Genomic DNA, 18,836 nt, shown 5'->3' with positions numbered 1-18,836 from the left:
ATTTGATCCACCGTTGCTTGTTTTACTCCTTTCACGTGGAATTATGAGGCTTATGCAAGTACCAACAGCCCAACTCCACACCTTCACACCTTTCTCTCTCTTCCCCCTCTCTTTCTCTCTCTAAAATTCCAACTCTAATTTCTCACGATATTTCCATTTTTATACTTTTAAATAATCTTTTTTTATCTTTCAAAACCAAAATTATTTTTCTTGTGCTATATTTACTTGTAATTGGTTTCTTTACTTGTTTTTTTTATTAGTGCCCCAAATTTCATTCCAAACTTATCCAGAGGACCAATTTTAATAAGGTTAGCAAGATTTGTTATTGATCTGATTTATTATTACTGCTCATTAAACATAACATAATAATAAACAAAACATTTGTGATTCGCTGTAATCAAATTAAAATCACGGGTAAAAACACGCGAGGTTCCGATCTGGTAGGACATTTGTGACTTATCGCGTTTCGCTTACCATATAACATTGGTTTTGTTGCTTTCTGGAGAAAAAGAAAAAAAAGAAAGAGGAAGAGCATGAATGAGAACATACCCAAATAAATTAGGTTAACACGTTTTATCCCTCATATAATTAATTACAAGTACTAGTACCCAAATTTTTATTTTCCTTTTTTCGGACCAGAACTTTGAAGAAAGTGGGTGGCAAAATCCCCAATTTTTTTTTTTTTTATTGGGTTTCCTAGGGTTTGTAACAACAACAAACACTTTTAATACTAATAGGGATAGGGATTTTTGCCTAATTCTTCAACATATTGAAGGCCACATCACAGCACCAATAATTTTTTTTGTTTCCAGAATTACCCTTATCCTAACCGTGTCTGAATTGGGTTTTTCTCTCTCCTGTTTTTACCTTTTTTCAAAAATAAATAAAAATAAAAAAATAAATCAGCCCAATTTGATCCCAATTCATTATTTCCTTGTTTGATGCTTTCTGCAATTTAATGGGTTTTTTCTAATTTGGGATTTTCTGGGTTTTTCTGGGTAGAATATTATTGATAGAGGTGTTAGGGTTAGATCTGACAATTTCTTGTCAATCTTTTTTTCCTGATAAATAATAATAATAATTTTTTTGTTATATTTGTTTATTTTTTATCTGGGAATTTACTGGGACTGAAGTTTTTGTTTCTGGGTTTACCAAAGTGTGTTTGTAATTATCAGAATCAAGGTTGTGGTCAATGCAGTGTTTCAGCAGCTTGGCTTGGTCAACCTGATATTCAGATACTTTTAGATCAAGATTATGTAAGTCCCCATTAAATTAATTAATCATCTGATATGTATATGTTCATCAGAAATTCTGCCCTTGTTCTGTAAGTACATGCAGTCATTGATAATGTGAATATTCCATAATTAGGGATATTTAGAATCATAATTTTGACATGGTGGTTTTCTGCAAGAAAGGATGATTTCCTGATGGGTAATTCCTGTCAAGAAAAACAAAAAATTCAGTTTGCCTTTACTCGATTCCTATGTTATGGATATTCAGATGTGTTCTGATTTCAGGATATGATGTACATACAGTATTATATATAATTTGGATTCCATATAATTTGCAGTTTGGTAATCCAGATTCAGAAATACAGATCTGCTGCAAAACTGAACTGATGATCAATTGTTATCCATCAACATTGTTTTAGGATTTGTCGAATCGTTATGAGTCTGCAGGTCAAAATTTGTTAATGAAAACCTCGAGTATCATGATCTTTGCCGAGCTTGGTCATGTATTAAGTTATCAAAGTAGGATTTTCGGCTGTATTTATCTTCGTTGGATTATTTTTGCTTTTCTAGTACTGGGAACAAATTTCTCATGTGTTGGCCTCATATCCTGTAGTGATCTCTGACATTTGATATAATCTTTGCATTTATAGCTTTAATGGTCTCGTCTTGCATTAGTCTTTACCTCTACTTAGTTCAGAAATTTGTACATATGTATCCCTTTTTTGCAGAGTTTGCTAATGTACATTGCATGCTGTATTGCTGTTTGATACTTTTTTTTTCTTGGGTTTCTTGTTGCAACCTGTCTTTAGAAGATGTTCATTGGAACCATTTATTGACTCCAAGCATTTTTATGTGATGAATATGTGCAGCTTTTATGGGGACTGAACTTCTTAGAGCTTGTTTGAAGGAAGAGGATCTCGATTTTTTGGCAGTTCCACCTGGTTTTGAGTCTTTCACGTCTTTCAAGTCGAAGACATTGGAAAATGCTGACAGTGAACCCTGCTGCTCAGTTTCTTCAAATCTTTCGCGACAAGAACCTGTAGATGTAAAATCCGAAGCTGGATATGGTGGTGGGGGAAAGATTACAAGGTCCCTGAGGCGAAGACCGTCCATGAATTATGGTCGATACAATCAGTGTTCTGATGAAGAGTCTGATTGTGAAAAGCTTGATCAGGTGATTCCCTTAATCACTTTGTGTAGTGTATTGTCAGCACTTGATTCTGAGTTTCTGAATGTCGCTGTGGTTTATTTTTCTGACATCTATTTGTCACTTGTCTGTGCAGAACTTTCCTACAAAGCCTGGCCTCCCAAAAGGAGTCATCCGTGGCTGCACCGACTGTCAAAATTGTCAAAAGGTTTGTTTTGGCTATGGCCCTTTGTCTTCGTTACCGCATTTCTACAACACCGCGGTTTTAAAGTATATAGTTGATTACTGTGAAAAACCTATGAGTGTTTCTGATGTTTTTCAGCATGTGTTTGCAGAAAGGTTCAAACCGTTGCCCTTTGTTGGTTCAAATATATAAGTAATTCTTTTATGACTTCAATTCTGTTACAGGTTATTGCAAGATGGCACCCTGAAGGTTCATGTAGGGCTGACCTAGAAGAGGTGCCTGTGTTCTACCCAAATGAAGAGGTCTCTATGTTGTGATAACTTTATTTTTCCTCACCATGTCATATATATCCAGATCTCCTGGCACATATTTTTTATCCCAGTTGTTTGAAGGTTGGATGCTTTGATCTTCTGCAGGAATTTAAAGATACAATAAGGTATATTGAAAAGATACGCCCAATAGCTGAAATTTATGGAATTTGTCGCATTGTTCCTCCTCCATTGTGGAAACCTCCCTTTCCTCTTAAGAAAAAGGATTTATGGGAAAAGGCCAAGTTTGTGACCCGTGTACAGAGAGTTGACAAACTGCAGAATCGTGATGCGTCTAGAAAACAATCCAAGGTTCATAATAATGCCAGGAAGAAAAGGAGAAGATGTTCAAGAATGGATGTAGAGTTTGGGCCTGGGAATGGAAAAACCTTGGAGCTTGGGGAAACTGAATTTGGCTTCGAACCTGGCCCAGAATTCACTCTCGATGAATTCCAGAAATATGCTGATGATTTTAAGTTCCAGTATTTTGGAAATGAAAACTGTACAGAATCAGGTATGGAAAGGGACAGATCTACTGATAATTGGGAGCCATCAGTTGCTAATATAGAGGGTGAATATTGGCGAGTGGTTGAGAAGCCTACCGATGAAATTGAGGTGGGATGATATTTTTGGCAAACTTTCTCATCAATAATATTTTATTGTTTGGGGTGGGGTTGGGGCTTGTTAAATTCTTGTTCATTTACTAACTGTAATTTGGTACTGGGATATCTTTTCAGGTTCTTTATGGGGCTGATCTGGAGACCGGAGTTTTTGGTAGTGGCTTCCCGAAATTCTATGATCAAGGCTGTTCAGCCTCTGATGAGGATTATGTGAAATCTGGATGGAACTTGAACAATTTACCTAGACTTGCAGGTTCCGTTTTATCTTATGAAAATGCAGATATATCAGGTGTTCAAGTGCCGTGGTTGTATGTCGGAATGTGCTTTTCCTCATTTTGTTGGGTGAGTGTATAGTTATGGCTTTAATTCTTTCACAATCCTAGGATATGCTTCTATTTAGTGCAGAAATTTGTTTTCACTGAATGCATGTTGTCAGGAATTGTTAAACATGAGAAACTTGTTACAGAAGATTAAATAGAGGGGAGGGGAGGGGAGGGGAGAGGAGGGGAGGGAGGGAGAAATACTCTTTTGTTGGGGTATATAGCTGTTCAGTTGGCTTATTTGACATATTGATGCTATGCTGGAGTGGGAAAAGCTCTGCTAAATTTCCCGTGGATTGAAATTAAAAGAATCTATGGGGTTACAGTAATTTATTTAATTCAAAGATAGCATGTCATGTCTTTGTGTTTTTTTTTGACTTTTTTTTCAATGTTAATATAATATAGTAGGCTTGTATTGCATGGTTTTCCTAATTGCCTTTTTTAGACATTTGTAACTGATTCGTTTTTATCCTTTTATATGAGTAGCATGTCGAAGATCATCATCTGTATTCTCTGAATTACATGCATTATGGGGCTCCAAAAATATGGTATGGTGTTCCTGGGAGGGAAGCCGTTAAGCTGGAGGAAGCAATGAAGAAACGGTTGCCTGATCTATTTGATGAGCAGCCTGACCTCCTCCATAAGTTGGTGAGCTTCTATCTAATCTGAATTTCTTTTTTTTTTTTTTTCATTTTTTTTTTTTGTTGGCTGTTGTTGACTTGTTGGAGGTGCAGAGGTTATGTTCTTTTTTTTTTTTTTTTTTTTCTTTTTTTGGGTGGGAGAGAGGGGGGGGGGGGGGGTGAAGGTGTAAGGGGGAATAAGAGAATTGAATGATGAAATAGATAAGGGGAAATAGAATGAGATTATGTTTCTTAGGACTAATAGCATGTACAGATTAGAGGGCATCCTCTCTTCTTGAAAAAAGAGAAGAAAGCTGGTCGAAGATTTGTAATACACTCTAATATCTGGCATTTTTGAGGGATCAATTTTCTGGAATATGTTTGAGGGGATATTCCAAAGTGAAGCCAAGTAACTCTGTCCCAAAGTAATATATTGGAAACACTGCGAGGATTCTCAACTCTGCTTTATTCATGTGAATCGGAAAAGTATTGCAGCTCCATTATAAATTAACCTTCTTCATTCTCCTAACCAATTCTATTCGATTGACATAAATTTTCATGGAAAGACCAGAATTTCCCTTGTGACGTTGCATGTTATATCCAAAATTGGCAAAATACATCAAGCATAATGAATACTGTCATCGGTTCTAATTAGTTTGTGTACTGCTATTAGAGGAAATTAATGTTGCATAACATTCATATATATCTCTTCAAGCAAAATAGTATATGTACATCTTTTTTATTATTTTTTTTATATATTTTTATTATTGCTATTATTTATCTGCGCCCTTGATATGTTTTGAGTGTATTTTAAGAATGTCATAATGTTTGTCCATTCTGTGCAGGTTACCCAGCTTTCTCCATCCATCTTAAAATCAGCAGGGGTGCCTGTCTATCGGTGTGTGCAGAATGCTGGGGAATTTGTCTTGACTTTTCCTCGGGCATATCATGCTGGGTTCAATTCCGGGTTCAACTGTGCTGAGGCAGTGAATGTAGCTCCTATTGATTGGCTTCCTCATGGACAAAATGCTGTGGAGCTCTATCGTGAGCAGCGACGAAAAACAACTATCTCTCATGATAAATTGTTGCTTGGAGCAGCCAGGGAAGCAGTAAAAGCTAACTGGGAGCTCAATTTGCTCCGAAAAAACACAATAGATAATTTGAGATGGAAGGATGTCTGTGGCAGGGATGGTATCTTGGCAAAATCTCTCAGGGTATGTTATATTTGTATCACTTCCTCTTGAAGGCAATGAATGGTAGAGCCAGCAGGGCTCCTCCCCCCCCCCCCCCCCCCCCCCCCCCAACACACACACACACACACTGCATTACTGCTGAGGCCTCTTTCCCCTATAATGCTGCAATGAAGTCTGTTTAGGATGGCAGAAGACAGATACAGGCCAACATTTAAACAGTTCAGTAGCATATCTAGCTGCGATTCTATAGTTTATTAGTTTTTATTAATTGAGTCTATTATACGCAAAGATGGCCCCTTTAGTTATGGTTGGGTGATGATACATGATTTAAAAAAAAAGGTTATATCAGCACCTTCTTAACTGGTGTTACAAGTTTATGACTCAGGAAATTAAAATGTGGGCCACTATTCCACTAGGCCTTTTGATTTTTTTATTTTTTTTTCAAAGTCTGAGATGGCCTATATGTCAAAACTTGAATAAGTGGTTACATAGTCCTGATCTGATGAAAATTAGGTAAAGTTCATCATCATTAGTTCAGTGGTATTTTATAAAAGTCTTAACGCATTTTTTATTTCAGCTATTTTTTCTGTGATTACTGTTAGGTTTTTATATTTGTTATTTCCCTCTATGAAAGCCTCGCTTGAATTTTCATCTAGGGCGTGAGGGATGAATTTGGATAGTTAATAGTGTTGTAGTTTTACTTGTTAATATTTTCTTCTTGCATTCTGCCTGCCTTCATCTTTGTTGCTGTTGAATGAAGAGAAGTATGTTGAACAATGATCCACTTTGTTTATATTTGTCAGTCTGTAAGATCTCAAATAAGTTTTATATGTTGTCCAAATTCAATTATGTAACTTATATCCTGTGGTTGCTTTTTAAAAAATTAAATTGAACATAAAACTTTTTTGCTGTGGTTTTTGGCTAAATGACAACTGGAAATGATTGGGTTAACCATCTCTTCCTGCAGGCACGTGTTGATACAGAGAATGTAAGGAGGGAATTTCTGTGCAAATTTGCCAAGGCTCTGAAGATGGAGAATAGTTTTGATGCCACTACTGAGAGGGAGTGCAGTATATGTTTCTTTGATTTGCACCTGTCTGCTGCTGGATGTCGTTGTTCCCCAGATAGATTTGCATGTTTAAATCATGCAAAACAATTGTGCTCATGTGGTCGGGATGGAAAATTTTTCCTCTTCCGTTATGATGTTTCAGAATTGAATCTCCTGGCTGATGCTCTGGAAGGCAAACTGAGTGCCATTTACAGATGGGCCAGACTTGATCTTGGACTTGCCTTGAGTTCTTGCATCTCCAAAGATAATGGACAAATTGTGGGGCTTAATGGTGCAAATTCAGAGCATCCAGGTGAAAGTACTATATGCAAGGCAAACTCACAACCTATAACTTTAAAAAATAAAGAAGACATTGCAAGAATTCCAGCTGGTTTGGCTTTGAGTGATGTAAAGATGTCTTTGGTGGAAAAGGGGAAGTTCCCTGATGCTGTACTGGCCTTAGAAGCAACAAAGGTCCCTCCCATCAAATTGTCCCGCCAAATTAAACGAAAGAGTGACAAACAACACATCAGCAAAGATGAAGTGGAACTTCCAAATAAGAGGTGCACTGTACTGGAACTTCAGACGAAGCCATCTTCACATGGGCAAGAGGATCTGATATGCCTTAGTGATGATGAGGATGAGCAATCCAATAAAGCATATTCTGATGCAAATAAGGAAACAATTAGTCAGGATAGTCCAACTGTTCCTGAGATAGAGGGATCAGATCATAAGCTGAATCTTTGTGATCTAGCTAATGCAGCCTTGGCTGCTGAAGCCAATTTAAATTTGATCTCCGATGGGCATAAAGATGATTGTATGTCTTGTTCAACATCCCCTAATGATGATGCTAATGTAAAATGTGAAACAGTTGCTCTATCCGATGAACATAATCTTTCCTGTCATCAAGGTTCTATAGGTTCCAGTATTGAGAAAAGGGATCCAGATGCCTCCACTCCTGACAGCTTACTTCAAAATACAGCATGCGCTCCCAATGTGGGCTATGGCATTAAGTTTAGGGATGAATGTGTTGTGCAGAGAGTTCTTGACGACGCAAGGATTCTTCCAGGGAGCCCATCTTGTAGTCAGAGTAGCGTTGACAAATATCCTCGCCAGAAAGGTCCACGCATTGCAAAAGTTGTGCGGAGAATCAACTGCAATGTTGAGTTGCTAGAAGTCGGGGTTGTGATTCCTGGAAATCTATGGAGCACCAGCAGAGCCATTTTTCCGAAAGGTTTGTTTCATGTGCTATCTACATATTATCCTACTTATTTCTGGTATCATTTACCTAACAATGGAAATAATTTTCTTCTGCAGGGTTTAAAAGCCGTGTCAGATATATAAATGTCTCAGATCCCACAAATATGTGCAACTACATCTCTGAAATTCTAGATGGAGGAGCGAAAGGACCGCTATTTATGGTAATATGCAATTTTCAGTTATTCAAATCAAGTTTTGCATGTTAAAATGTGCTACGAAGTGTATGTTTCTAACTCATGCCAAGAAATAGAAGGTTTTGTTCTGTTTTATATTTTAAATTGTGGCCGCCATTCAGCTTTGGTATGACCAGCTTGATACTTGTTTAGTTGTTTATGCTTCAAAAGTTCTGACAATTGTTTTGTATCTAACTCTATTGTTGCTGTATTAATATTTTCAGGTTTCCTTAGAGCATATGCCTAGTGAATTATTTGTCCACACTTCACCTTATAAATGCTGGGAAATGGTTCGTGAAAGAGTCAATCAGGAGATCACTAAGCAGCATAAACTGGGAAAAGTGAAGCTTCTTCCCCCTCTGCAGCCACCTGGCAGCTTGGATGGACTTGAAATGTTTGGTTTTACCTCTCCGGCTATTGTTCAGGTACAATCCTCTTCAATTGTCTTACTACAAGCTAAATTGAGAAGTTAAATAATGATTTCTAATCTTTGACCATAATTATCGGAATACAACTGAATTTTTCATTCCGGGTTTGGTTGATTGGCAGACTGTCTCAAGTTTGTAGAGATATTTAGCAATAAACATTTTCTTTTTTCACTTTTGTCTCTATAAGTTATGCAATCATGCTGTCACTTTGTTTGGTCTTGTGCCTTTGTGGTGAGCAACTGAGCATGAGGTTGAGGACATATTATCGCATTTATCAGACATTCATATTGCAATTTGTGGTTGCTAGTCTAACTACGGAGTATTTGTGAGTCATGAGCTTGGGACTACTGTATACTCATGTCAAAAAAGAAAAAAGTAGTAGTACTCATGTCAAATGCAATTGTTGTTCAACAGGTTATTGAAGCATCAGACAAAAACCGCGTATGTGCAGAGTATTGGAACTCTCGGCCCCTTGCACAGATTTCACAGTGTTTTCTATCTAGAGGAAACAACCTAAACCCTAGTAATAAGTTGGAAGGAGCAATGGTAGGAGGGTCTGAAACAATACTCAGGGGACTTTTCAAGAAGGCAAACCCTGAAGAATTACATTCACTAATGGCAATTTTGGGCAATAACCAGAGTCATGTGACTCGTGTTCTAAACGAGGAGATTGAGAACCGATCAAGGTAGTATAGCATCCAGTCTCAAGGGGATATAACATAATGGCAGATGAACCTTGAGACTGGAGGTCGTCTGTTAGATTGATTTGTAAATTCTTCGTAGCGTTTTTACATCATTTTACTTAGTTTTTTTAAAAGAAAATAGCAGTGACAGAAGAAGCTGGAAACTTATCCTTTGGATACTTCATTTTTCTTTCCAGTCTTCTTAAAGGGTGGGTTTGGTGGATATTTTTTTTTTTTTTGGTTAACTCATTAGGATCCCATTTTCAGTGCATAAAATAATTTAAATGGAGATTTAATTGCAAATTACATCAATAGGAATTTCTTGCTGCATCCTATGCAGCGTTTTGAACTAATTATAAGGTGCCAACATGAGTATGAGCAAACCCTTTTATCTTCTATTCTATATGCTACTAATTTTAATTAGACTCGTGACAAGTTAATAAGTCATAGAGTAATATGATTTGTTGTGAAATTAAATTGAATGATCAAGTATTTCATCAACCGAATATGATTTCAATTCATTATGTGTTGATTTGATTGATACGTTTTGCCTCTATATCCACTTGCCTGTATACAAGCTTTGATAATTTCAAAGGACTGATAGATAAACTCGTGTAAATAACAGGAATAAATAGGACTACTTTGGTTTGATTGACAACAAATCATCTAATGATATGTCATGCACGTTTCAAAAATGTAATATTCATAATTGTTCTAGTTATGAAATTCATTAATTGATAAATAAACGTAAATAAAAATAGAAAAATACTATTTAATAATTTCAACTATTGGCGATTTATTTTTAATAGTCATAATTATTGGCGATTATTATCTAATAATCCCAATTATGCTTTGTGTTTGCATCCTATTGAAAGAGTTTTTTTTTTTTTTTTTTTTTTTTTTTTTTTTTTTTTTTTTTTTGGGTTTAATAACCTTGTGGCAACACGTGATTTGCCAAAATAAAAAAAAAAACCAAAATTCCCAGCCACCTTACTTCACCGCCAAACCTTAGCCCTAAACACACCGAAAAACGTCTGGCCACCCCCTTTAGTAGGGATGGCAATCCAGTCCGGATCTGATCCTACTCCGCCCCGATCCGAGGAAAAAAATCCGCTCCAAGTCCAAGAAAAAAGTAATCCGAGTTCGACTCCGTTAAAATAATCCGACTCCGAGTTGGAGGAGGGTCGGAGTCGGATCCTACAAAAAATTCGACTTCGACAAATGTCCGACTCTGACGGATTATCCGACTCTGATTCCAATAAATAGTGGATTTTTGTATGGGTCATGGTGGCATTGGATGTGGGTTGTAAATGCCCAAATAGCCTAATTTCTCAAAGTATATTGAATAACGAAAAAAACTTGGAGCCGGAGGTCGGATAATGAAGTCGGAGTTGGAGTCTCGGAGTCGGATATAGCCTCCAACTTCCTGTCGAGTCAGAGTCGGATTTAGCATAATCCGCTCCGAGTCCGACCCGTTGCCATCCCTACCCTTTAGCCACCGAAATCGACCGGCCGTCCTTCTACCACCCAATTTGACCTACCCTCGATCCTCAAACCTATCCACCACTGACACACATCCAAGAAACACCGCGGCATCAGCAATCAACTCGATCATCGACAGACCCCTCAATCTTCTCTCTCATTGTTCGTGATTTGCTCTGTTCTTGCGGGTTGTTGCTGATGCTTGCGCGCCGTCATAGAGCCTACGACGACATTGGGTCAAAATTGTGGATGATCTGCGAATTGTGGTTGTGATTGGTGGTAATTGGTGATGGCCAAAATTATTCGGCTGTAATTTTGGTGCAGCTGTGACAGTGGAGTTTGGTGGTAATGGGCGAGCAACAACTGTTTGGTGGTCGGGTGTGACGTAAACTGCTGCTGGGCGGTGATTGTGATGTGTTTGGTGTTGAAGATGCGGAGTGGCTCTGAGGTGGAGGCGTGTAGTGGTTGGAGTTGTTGTGGAGCGCTTGTGGTGTTGTTAGGATTAGGGAAGGTGGTTCAAGGAAGGGGGACGGGGGGCGGGCTTTGGGTCAGGATGGTACCGCCGGCAGCGGGTAGGTCCTCTGGCCGCTGACAAGGGTAACAAGTGGTGGTGGGGTTGCTAACGGCAAGGGGTGAGAGATTTTCCTTTTTTTAATTTCAGTTTTCTTTTATGTTTTAATTTTATTTTTTAAATTTTGGACCAATCACGTGTTAACACGCGTCATGGTAACCTACTATAATAGGTTGTTGACTTGGTGTGACCGATTGGGATTATTGGAACCTTGGAGGCAAACACATAGCATTGTTGGGATTATTAGATGATAAATATTAGTTGGGATTATTAAAAGTAAATCGCTAATAGTTGAGATTATTAGATAATAAACATTAGTTGGGATTATTAAAAGTTAATCGCTAACAGTTGAGATTATTAATGTAATACCCTGGAAATTTCCTTCTTTAAAAATACACTTTCTATTCTAAATAAAACTCTTTTTAGGAAATATCCAAAATATTACCGCTACCGTGATAACGGCTAAGGCTATTTTTCAAAGTCACACAGCGGAAGATTAAAATAAAAACCAATTTTTAAAATAAACTTGAGTTCACAACCTCAAAACAAAAATAAAATTTAAATAGTTCACAAGTTGGAACCAATCCAAACATGACCCTTTTTAAAATCCAAATAAAAAATCAATAAACATAATAATGTTAGCCCATAAACAATAATCCAATACACCATTAACTCAAAATACAGAACTATGAAAGCATAGCAAGTAATTCTCTGTACTCATTCCCTTCATACTCTTCATGCTTCAAGTACCTGTCACTTCTTTTTTATTTCAACCCTCTACTCATCATATAAATGGGTCATAGTAAGGCAAACCAAAGGAAAGCCAAACACAAACACAAAAGTACGAATCAGCAAAAGCTGAGTACATATGCACCACACTAACATGAATATCCTATCATCAATAAAAATAATTAAAACATGCTCGCCATGCAATCATAAATCAATTTACCTTTAACTCATAACTAGCAATGTTAATTATTAAATAATAGCTTTGGATTACGCATCGAACGGGTTTCCTTCCTTAACAATCTCAAAGAAGCTGCTCCCCAACAGATGATCGTGGAAGCAGCTCTCCACCAGAACTCAACCGACACCACTTCCAGGAGGAAATTTAGAGATGACGCTCTCAACAAGTTGTTCGAGCACAACAACCCCAAAGACAAGCTCCTCGACAACAACAAAGATCCAGCTCCAGAATCAGCAAAGATTCAAGAAGTCAGCCGCATCAATGGCGCACTAGAGACTCAAGATAGTTTAGGATTTTCTAATTTTGTTTGTAACTCTTGTAATTCGACGAGGTCGTTGACAGCTTAAGTGGAGGATGTCAGAATCCGACTCCTTTTGATGTATTAGATTCCCTTTAGATGCTTTCTTAGAGTTTACTTCCTGTTTTCTAAGCCTGAGGTCCCATTATTGTATTACTGTTAGTTCAGTGTTCACTAGGTCTTTTAATTTTTAATAAAATATAGTATAGAATGGTCTAACGGTTTGCGGTTTGATGGTCTAAATCGCAAACCGCATCAAAGTGCGGTTTGGTCTAATGTTTTTTGGAAATTGCACTAAACCGCACAAAATCGCACCACCCTGCATTTTTCAAACCGTAAACTGCACAACACTGCAAAACACGTTTTGTTCATTTTTGGAAACCGCACCGCATTTTTCAAACCACAAACCGCACAAAACCACAAAACTAGACATGACCAATGTACTATATTTGGGTTCAAATTCCCTCAACTTTAAATAGTGTTGGAAATAAAATGCAAGTCAAACTTTCTTTCCCTCGTGTGTTTCACTCACCTTCCCTTCCAACATATAATTCTTGGTCCTACATTGGCTACATATCTAGAATTTTACATTAGCTATCGCCTATGTTACTTGGACTCTTTATCTTATAGCTATCCATGTCGGATTCTTGACACTCAGACATAGGTAAATCACTTATTCGACACTTTATTTTGGACCAAAATTATGAAATCATTGCACAAATTAGCCAAAGTATACACTTGGGCATGTATTTTCGTTTGACATGGATACCGAGTCTAAGTAACATAGGGTGTCATTAATTATTGCCAGAGCGCAAATGGTAAATTCTAGTGAACCCCTGGATTGAATATGGTATTATCTAGCTGAAACTAACCAGTGCAAGACATGGAGTAAGCTTTGTAAACGTATTATTAACTAGAAATCATACCAAGGTGTCACAACCAGCAATAAGGCACTTTACAGATGCGAAAAACTCATGTAAACGAATCCTACTACACAAGAAGCTTCGGCGTTAAGGAACAAAGCCGTACATGAATACAACGAAGAATGCGATACTGTGATACATAGTCTGAACTACCTAATGACATACAATAAGTGGTCCACAAGATAATAAAGATGATTAAGACCAATTACCAGCCAACTATATCTATCACATGATTGAATTTGACAAAAGAAGAAAGAGAGCAGCTCTAGTGGACCCTATAGAAAGAATACCGATGAATAGCCATGCTAATCAAACACAACATAATGTGATTAATTCTTTAACGAAAAGTCATAAACCTGCAGAAACTAAACCGTGCAGGGTAACTATCCCGATCAAAATGTCTTGATCATTAATAACAGGCAAGAATTGCACAGGAGAGGGTGGAGACTCCATCTTTTGCATTGCCTCTACTGCCATAGCATCTGGTCCAATGATCCTAGGGTGCCTGCGCATTATCAGAGAGAGGAAACCCGGTGAGCAGGCTGAATATATATTATGCTGGAAAAGGAAAAAAATGCAGGATGCATTTTGCTTGCAGAAAACAAAAAACTAAAAAGTATTCCTTGTGGCCCATTTAGGTAGCCAGTTATATAACAGTAATGAGAATTAATCTTAGTGTTTGGCAATCAAAGTCACATTCTAATGTCCATATCAATAAAAAGCTCATCCCCAAACTTATGTTTTCCTCCATAAATGTCATTACCAACATGCCATCCAAAATAGTAATGGATGGTGATACAAAATTGTGACGAAAAAGAGTTAATTTGGGATGAACAATCGTTACCATGGGAATGGAAATTGAATTTTGCTAAAAACTTATATACATTTCCATTACCATCATTTATTACCCTTAACCAAACGGACTGTTGAAATATTGACCAAAAGAATGCAAATATTCATGTAAGAAAGAGAACGACATTATCCTTGAAAGAGCTGAAATACGGCATCTAAAAGAAATCTTGTTCAAAAGATAATAAACTGAATTGTAATAGACCAATCTAATATCTGGCCACTTGTATATGTTTTGAACTAGAGCAAGCAGTCAATACTTTTTTTTGCAGTCAAGGGCCTGACAGGACTCTTCGGTTTGGAAAAGATAAGTACAAGCAAAATGTATAATTAGTTGGCACAGGTGGAAAGCCTACAGAGACACGTTGAGTTGATGGTATGATGTAATGCTGTAAAATTCCATAGATCTCCACTATTCAGGTCATAATAAGCTCTGTCACTTCTAATCTCAATAGCCAAACCCATATCAAACTTGTATGTGAAAGCTTTGAGGAAAAGACGGTACGTTTGGCTTACAGAAAATAATTCTTATATACTTCTGAATAATAGTTGAGAAATTGTAGCAAATTGGCTGGGCATCAAGGACTAGGTTGTTCTAAAACTCTGCCTAAGAGAATTTTTTAACAAGATTATTCATCCTGATAGAACATGCTAACTTTCTAAGTGTGACTTGCTAAGGCATAAATGGAACTGTCAATATGAATTCAACAAGGGCAGCAGTAAAGAGAACATGCTGACATAACAATACCATGTTGCTACCTACTAGAGGCTTTCCTGAGATTCTTGCTTCCTCAACCCAATAAAAAAATACTTGGTCTAGTTTTAAAAAAACAAGTTTGCGAAGTTTTAAAGTTGCAAAATTAAGTATATAGAGAGAATAGTTACCTATTACACATCTCTCCAACTGTAAGCTTAAAGATTCCCTCTCCACTGGCTTTAAGTGTACGCCTCAAGTCTCCATCGGTAAAGGTACCAATTAGATGGTAATCATCATCAATAACGAGAAGGCATCCACATCCTCCACTGGTAAGTCCAACTAGCTGATCCATAATAAGATCTCCTTCCTTGCAAACAGGAAGATCCTCTTGCTTCTTCATGACATCCTTTACCTGCAAAAGCCACACAAATCAACTCAGAAGGTAGTCCGACCTCCAAGCCCCTCCCACAATTTTCATTCGTCTTTTCGTAATGAAAATTAGAGCTGCATTATAATATTAGTTGAGTTTTCGATTAATTGCATCATCTGATTGAAATTAAAAATTCCTGAGGAAATATTTCACTACGAGATAAATGCTTGCACAATACACTAAAAAACACCACTTTCCGTTGAACCTGACAATATCAAAACTCGTTCAAAAGCAAATTAATGAGGCTTCAAAAGTTGTATGACATAAGATAGTGTAGTTTTCTCATGTCACTATGTCAGTTAGGTACAAAAAGGCCAACATAAACATTAGTTTTACGATCAAATGTCATGAACATGTAATACATATACTCCCTCCTACATTCCTACTGCCATAATACAAAATCTTTGACCATGCACGCTGAAAGTTTAGTCTGAAAAATTAGAAGCAAGAGAAAAGCTGAATGTAATTAGATTTCTAATCTCAATTCAACACCCTTACCCACTGTATTTAGAACGCACATTGTATTAGTCAAAGATTCACCACAGATCACAACATAATCCCAAGACCAAAATACAGCCTCTACTTTTATTGCATTATTTGAATAAATCATAGTTCTTCTTCATACTCCCGAAAGGTAATATTTTTAGAACATAAAAAAGCAGCATCAAACAGCCAAAACCTAATCATAATATTATATACTAACCCAAATGAGTGATTTAAAGGTTAATCCGACATTCAAAATGCCACTTACAAGCTCACAACTTTATTGAACCTCACATCCATTTTTTTATACAACAAACTCATGTTTTCAAACATCTTAACTCGCCTTAATTTCATCTGAACTCAATAAACATATACCAATACCTTAGAATTTAAATCAACAATGGCTGTCAACCAGCCCAACAGTTAGAAGCACATGAATCACATACTTTTAAAACCACACTGTTGGATCCACTCGGAATTTACAGTGACATTGATAGTGTAATTTGAACTAGTGATAACTACAACCCGATAGATATTCATACACATCATTTTATAAATTAACTTTTCACAACGAATTCGAAAACAACACCAAGTACAACCCAATAACAAACGGGATACACTCTCAACATAAGATCAAAACTCACTCTATAACTAATCTACATAAACTCCATCATCACAAAAATCATATCATTGACAATACAAATTTATCTAATCAATTCAACAACATAAAACATCCACTATAACAAATAGAATTGAGGTACAATCAAAACAAAATAACATTATACTAGTATATCATATGATCATATAATTATACAATACAAGTCAAGATAAAAACCCAAATCAATACCTTAAAAATGAGACTCTTCCCAATTTTTCCAGCAGGATGGTTAGCAGCATAAGCCTCCTTACTCAAATTCCTAGCGCTCATCAAGGCGATCGCCACGGTATCCCCGAAAACCATCTGAATAGCCGTGGAAGTAACCGGAGCGAGATCGAAAGGGCATAATTCTCTTTCTAGAGGCAAATGCACATTAAGATCACAAAAACCCATCAAATTATTACTCAAATTTGAAGTAATTCCAACCAAATAAGCCCCTTTTGCCTTAGCACAAGGGGCTAATCTAATCAATTCCTCACTATTCCCTGATTTGCTGAACATTACAACGACGTCGTTTCTTGTTAGAATTCCAATGTCCCCATGAAGGGCATCAACTGGAGAGAGAAACCCAGATCGAATTCCGAGAGAAACCAATGTTTGAGAGATTTTCTGGGCAACAAACCCAGATTTTCCAACCCCAGTAAAGATGATTGTGCCCTTTGAATTGAGCAAAATTTGGGTGAATTTTAGGGTTTGTGAGAGATCTAAGTGTTGGAAGAAGTAATTCAGGTAATTTTGCTGGGATTTGAACAAATTTAAGAGGGTTGATTCGTTTAATTTTGATTGTTCTTCAATTTTAATGGGATCAAAATGTACAGGAAGAGAACCCATTTTTGATGATTTTTTTTTTTTTTTTTTTTTTGGAAAATTTGGAATAGAATTTAAAGAATGTTGATTAATTTGGATTTTCCCGCTTTTAAGAAATGATTATTATTTATATATTTGGAGTTTTGGAGTGATTTATGTTGAAAAAGACTTGAATTTTGCCAGCTAAATTTGGGTGTGATGTCGGTGAAGTTGATTGAGATTCATAATTTCATGGTACTTTTCATAAAATAATTAGTCCTTAGATTTGATTGCAAAATTGGGTGGGGTCAAGAAATTTAGTTAATCACTAAATTTATGGGATTCTTTGAGAGGTTAGTAAGGGGTTGAAAGTTGAGTGTAGATAAGGAAGTTTGGAATTTAAGGGATGCCAATCAATGCTCATTTGGGGTATAATCGTTAATTGCCATGTTGAGAATTTTCCTGTTTATTAACGTGATGAATTTCGTTTGTGTATGACGGATACTTTATCATGTATTATATTCAACAATAGTTTTTAGTTTTTTAGTAAAGCATCCCGTGAATAAAATTTACACAAAAGATTAATTCAACAACATAAAACATTCACTATAACGAATAGAATTGGGAGTTTCTATATGTTCTAAAACCTATTTGTAATTATAAATTGGTTGTGAAAACTTGTACTTATCATTTTTAAAATGTCGATAGGGATAAACTAAACAAGCTTACCTCCATTCATTGTGAAGGATTATTTTACTTAAATTTATCGAATTACCAAACTTATCGAATATGGATAATTTCGCTATTTACTTTCCTGATTGTTCTTGTTTATGTTCTATAAATGCGATAGAACAAAGTCATTTTAATTCACTTCTTCATAATTAATTTCTTTTATAACGAATACATAAAACAAATCATGTGAACAACATCCAAACTTATTATTAGAAAAATCATTTAAAAAAAAAAAAAAAACTCAATTTTATTTGTACTTTTTATTGGAATTCTGGTCGGTAACTTATAGTTATTGAAAACTTGTTATTTTAAAGGTACACATTAGGTTTTGTCATTTTCCCTCAACCGTTTAACCTTACATATGAAAGCAAAGAAGATAAGAAAACTTTCTATCTCTTAGTGGTTTTCCATCAAATGTCCTATTGAAACCAAATAATTTATGGCTTGTAATTTCCTAGCCTGAAAACATTTTAAGGTTGAATCGAGTTAGAATGTTGAAGCAAATTCTTCAAAATATCCATCAACGATTAAATCTTTCATTGGGAACTTTATATAACTATAATTTTTAAGCTATCAATTGGTGTTTAAATTTATAATTTATTAAATAGCCAAAAATATACCATTGCAAAGGGCTAATTAACTAGAGCCAAAAGTCTGACTTATTTTTTATAAGATTTACCACGATGATCATGAATTACTACTCCTATGCCTACATATTACTACCAAAACGAGCCATCAAAATTC

At 36.3% G+C, this 18,836-nt stretch overlaps 2 protein-coding genes across 2 annotated transcripts; one reads left to right on the top strand and one right to left on the bottom strand.

The window, feature by feature from the left end:
* Window positions 1-513: 513 nt before the first annotated feature.
* On the top strand, window positions 514-9,400 carry LOC145574638 (putative lysine-specific demethylase JMJ16). Its single transcript, XM_081632472.1, has 12 exons — window positions 514-1,256; window positions 2,102-2,406; window positions 2,516-2,587; window positions 2,788-2,865; window positions 2,980-3,486; window positions 3,609-3,833; window positions 4,298-4,459; window positions 5,277-5,645; window positions 6,592-7,906; window positions 7,990-8,093; window positions 8,330-8,530; window positions 8,948-9,400. The coding sequence occupies exons 2-12, from the start codon at window positions 2,107-2,109 to the stop codon at window positions 9,221-9,223; spliced, it is 3,609 nt and encodes a 1,202-aa protein (XP_081488598.1). The 5' UTR covers window positions 514-1,256; window positions 2,102-2,106; the 3' UTR covers window positions 9,224-9,400.
* A 4,023-nt stretch (window positions 9,401-13,423) lies between these two features.
* LOC145576394 (putative arabinose 5-phosphate isomerase) lies at window positions 13,424-17,472 on the bottom strand. The gene is made up of 3 exons (XM_081634162.1): window positions 16,764-17,472; window positions 15,192-15,415; window positions 13,424-13,962 (listed from the first exon to the last, which is right to left on the bottom strand). The coding sequence occupies exons 1-3, from the start codon at window positions 17,403-17,405 to the stop codon at window positions 13,806-13,808; spliced, it is 1,023 nt and encodes a 340-aa protein (XP_081490288.1). The 5' UTR covers window positions 17,406-17,472; the 3' UTR covers window positions 13,424-13,805.
* Window positions 17,473-18,836: the final 1,364 nt, after the last annotated feature.

Source organism: Chenopodium album, chromosome 13, assembly GCF_948465745.1.
Source record: "Chenopodium album chromosome 13, dcCheAlbu1.1, whole genome shotgun sequence".
NCBI classification, from domain to species: domain Eukaryota; kingdom Viridiplantae; phylum Streptophyta; class Magnoliopsida; order Caryophyllales; family Amaranthaceae; genus Chenopodium; species Chenopodium album.
The sequence above is the reverse complement of the archived record's forward strand: the minus strand, read 5'-3'. Positions and strand labels throughout refer to the sequence as shown.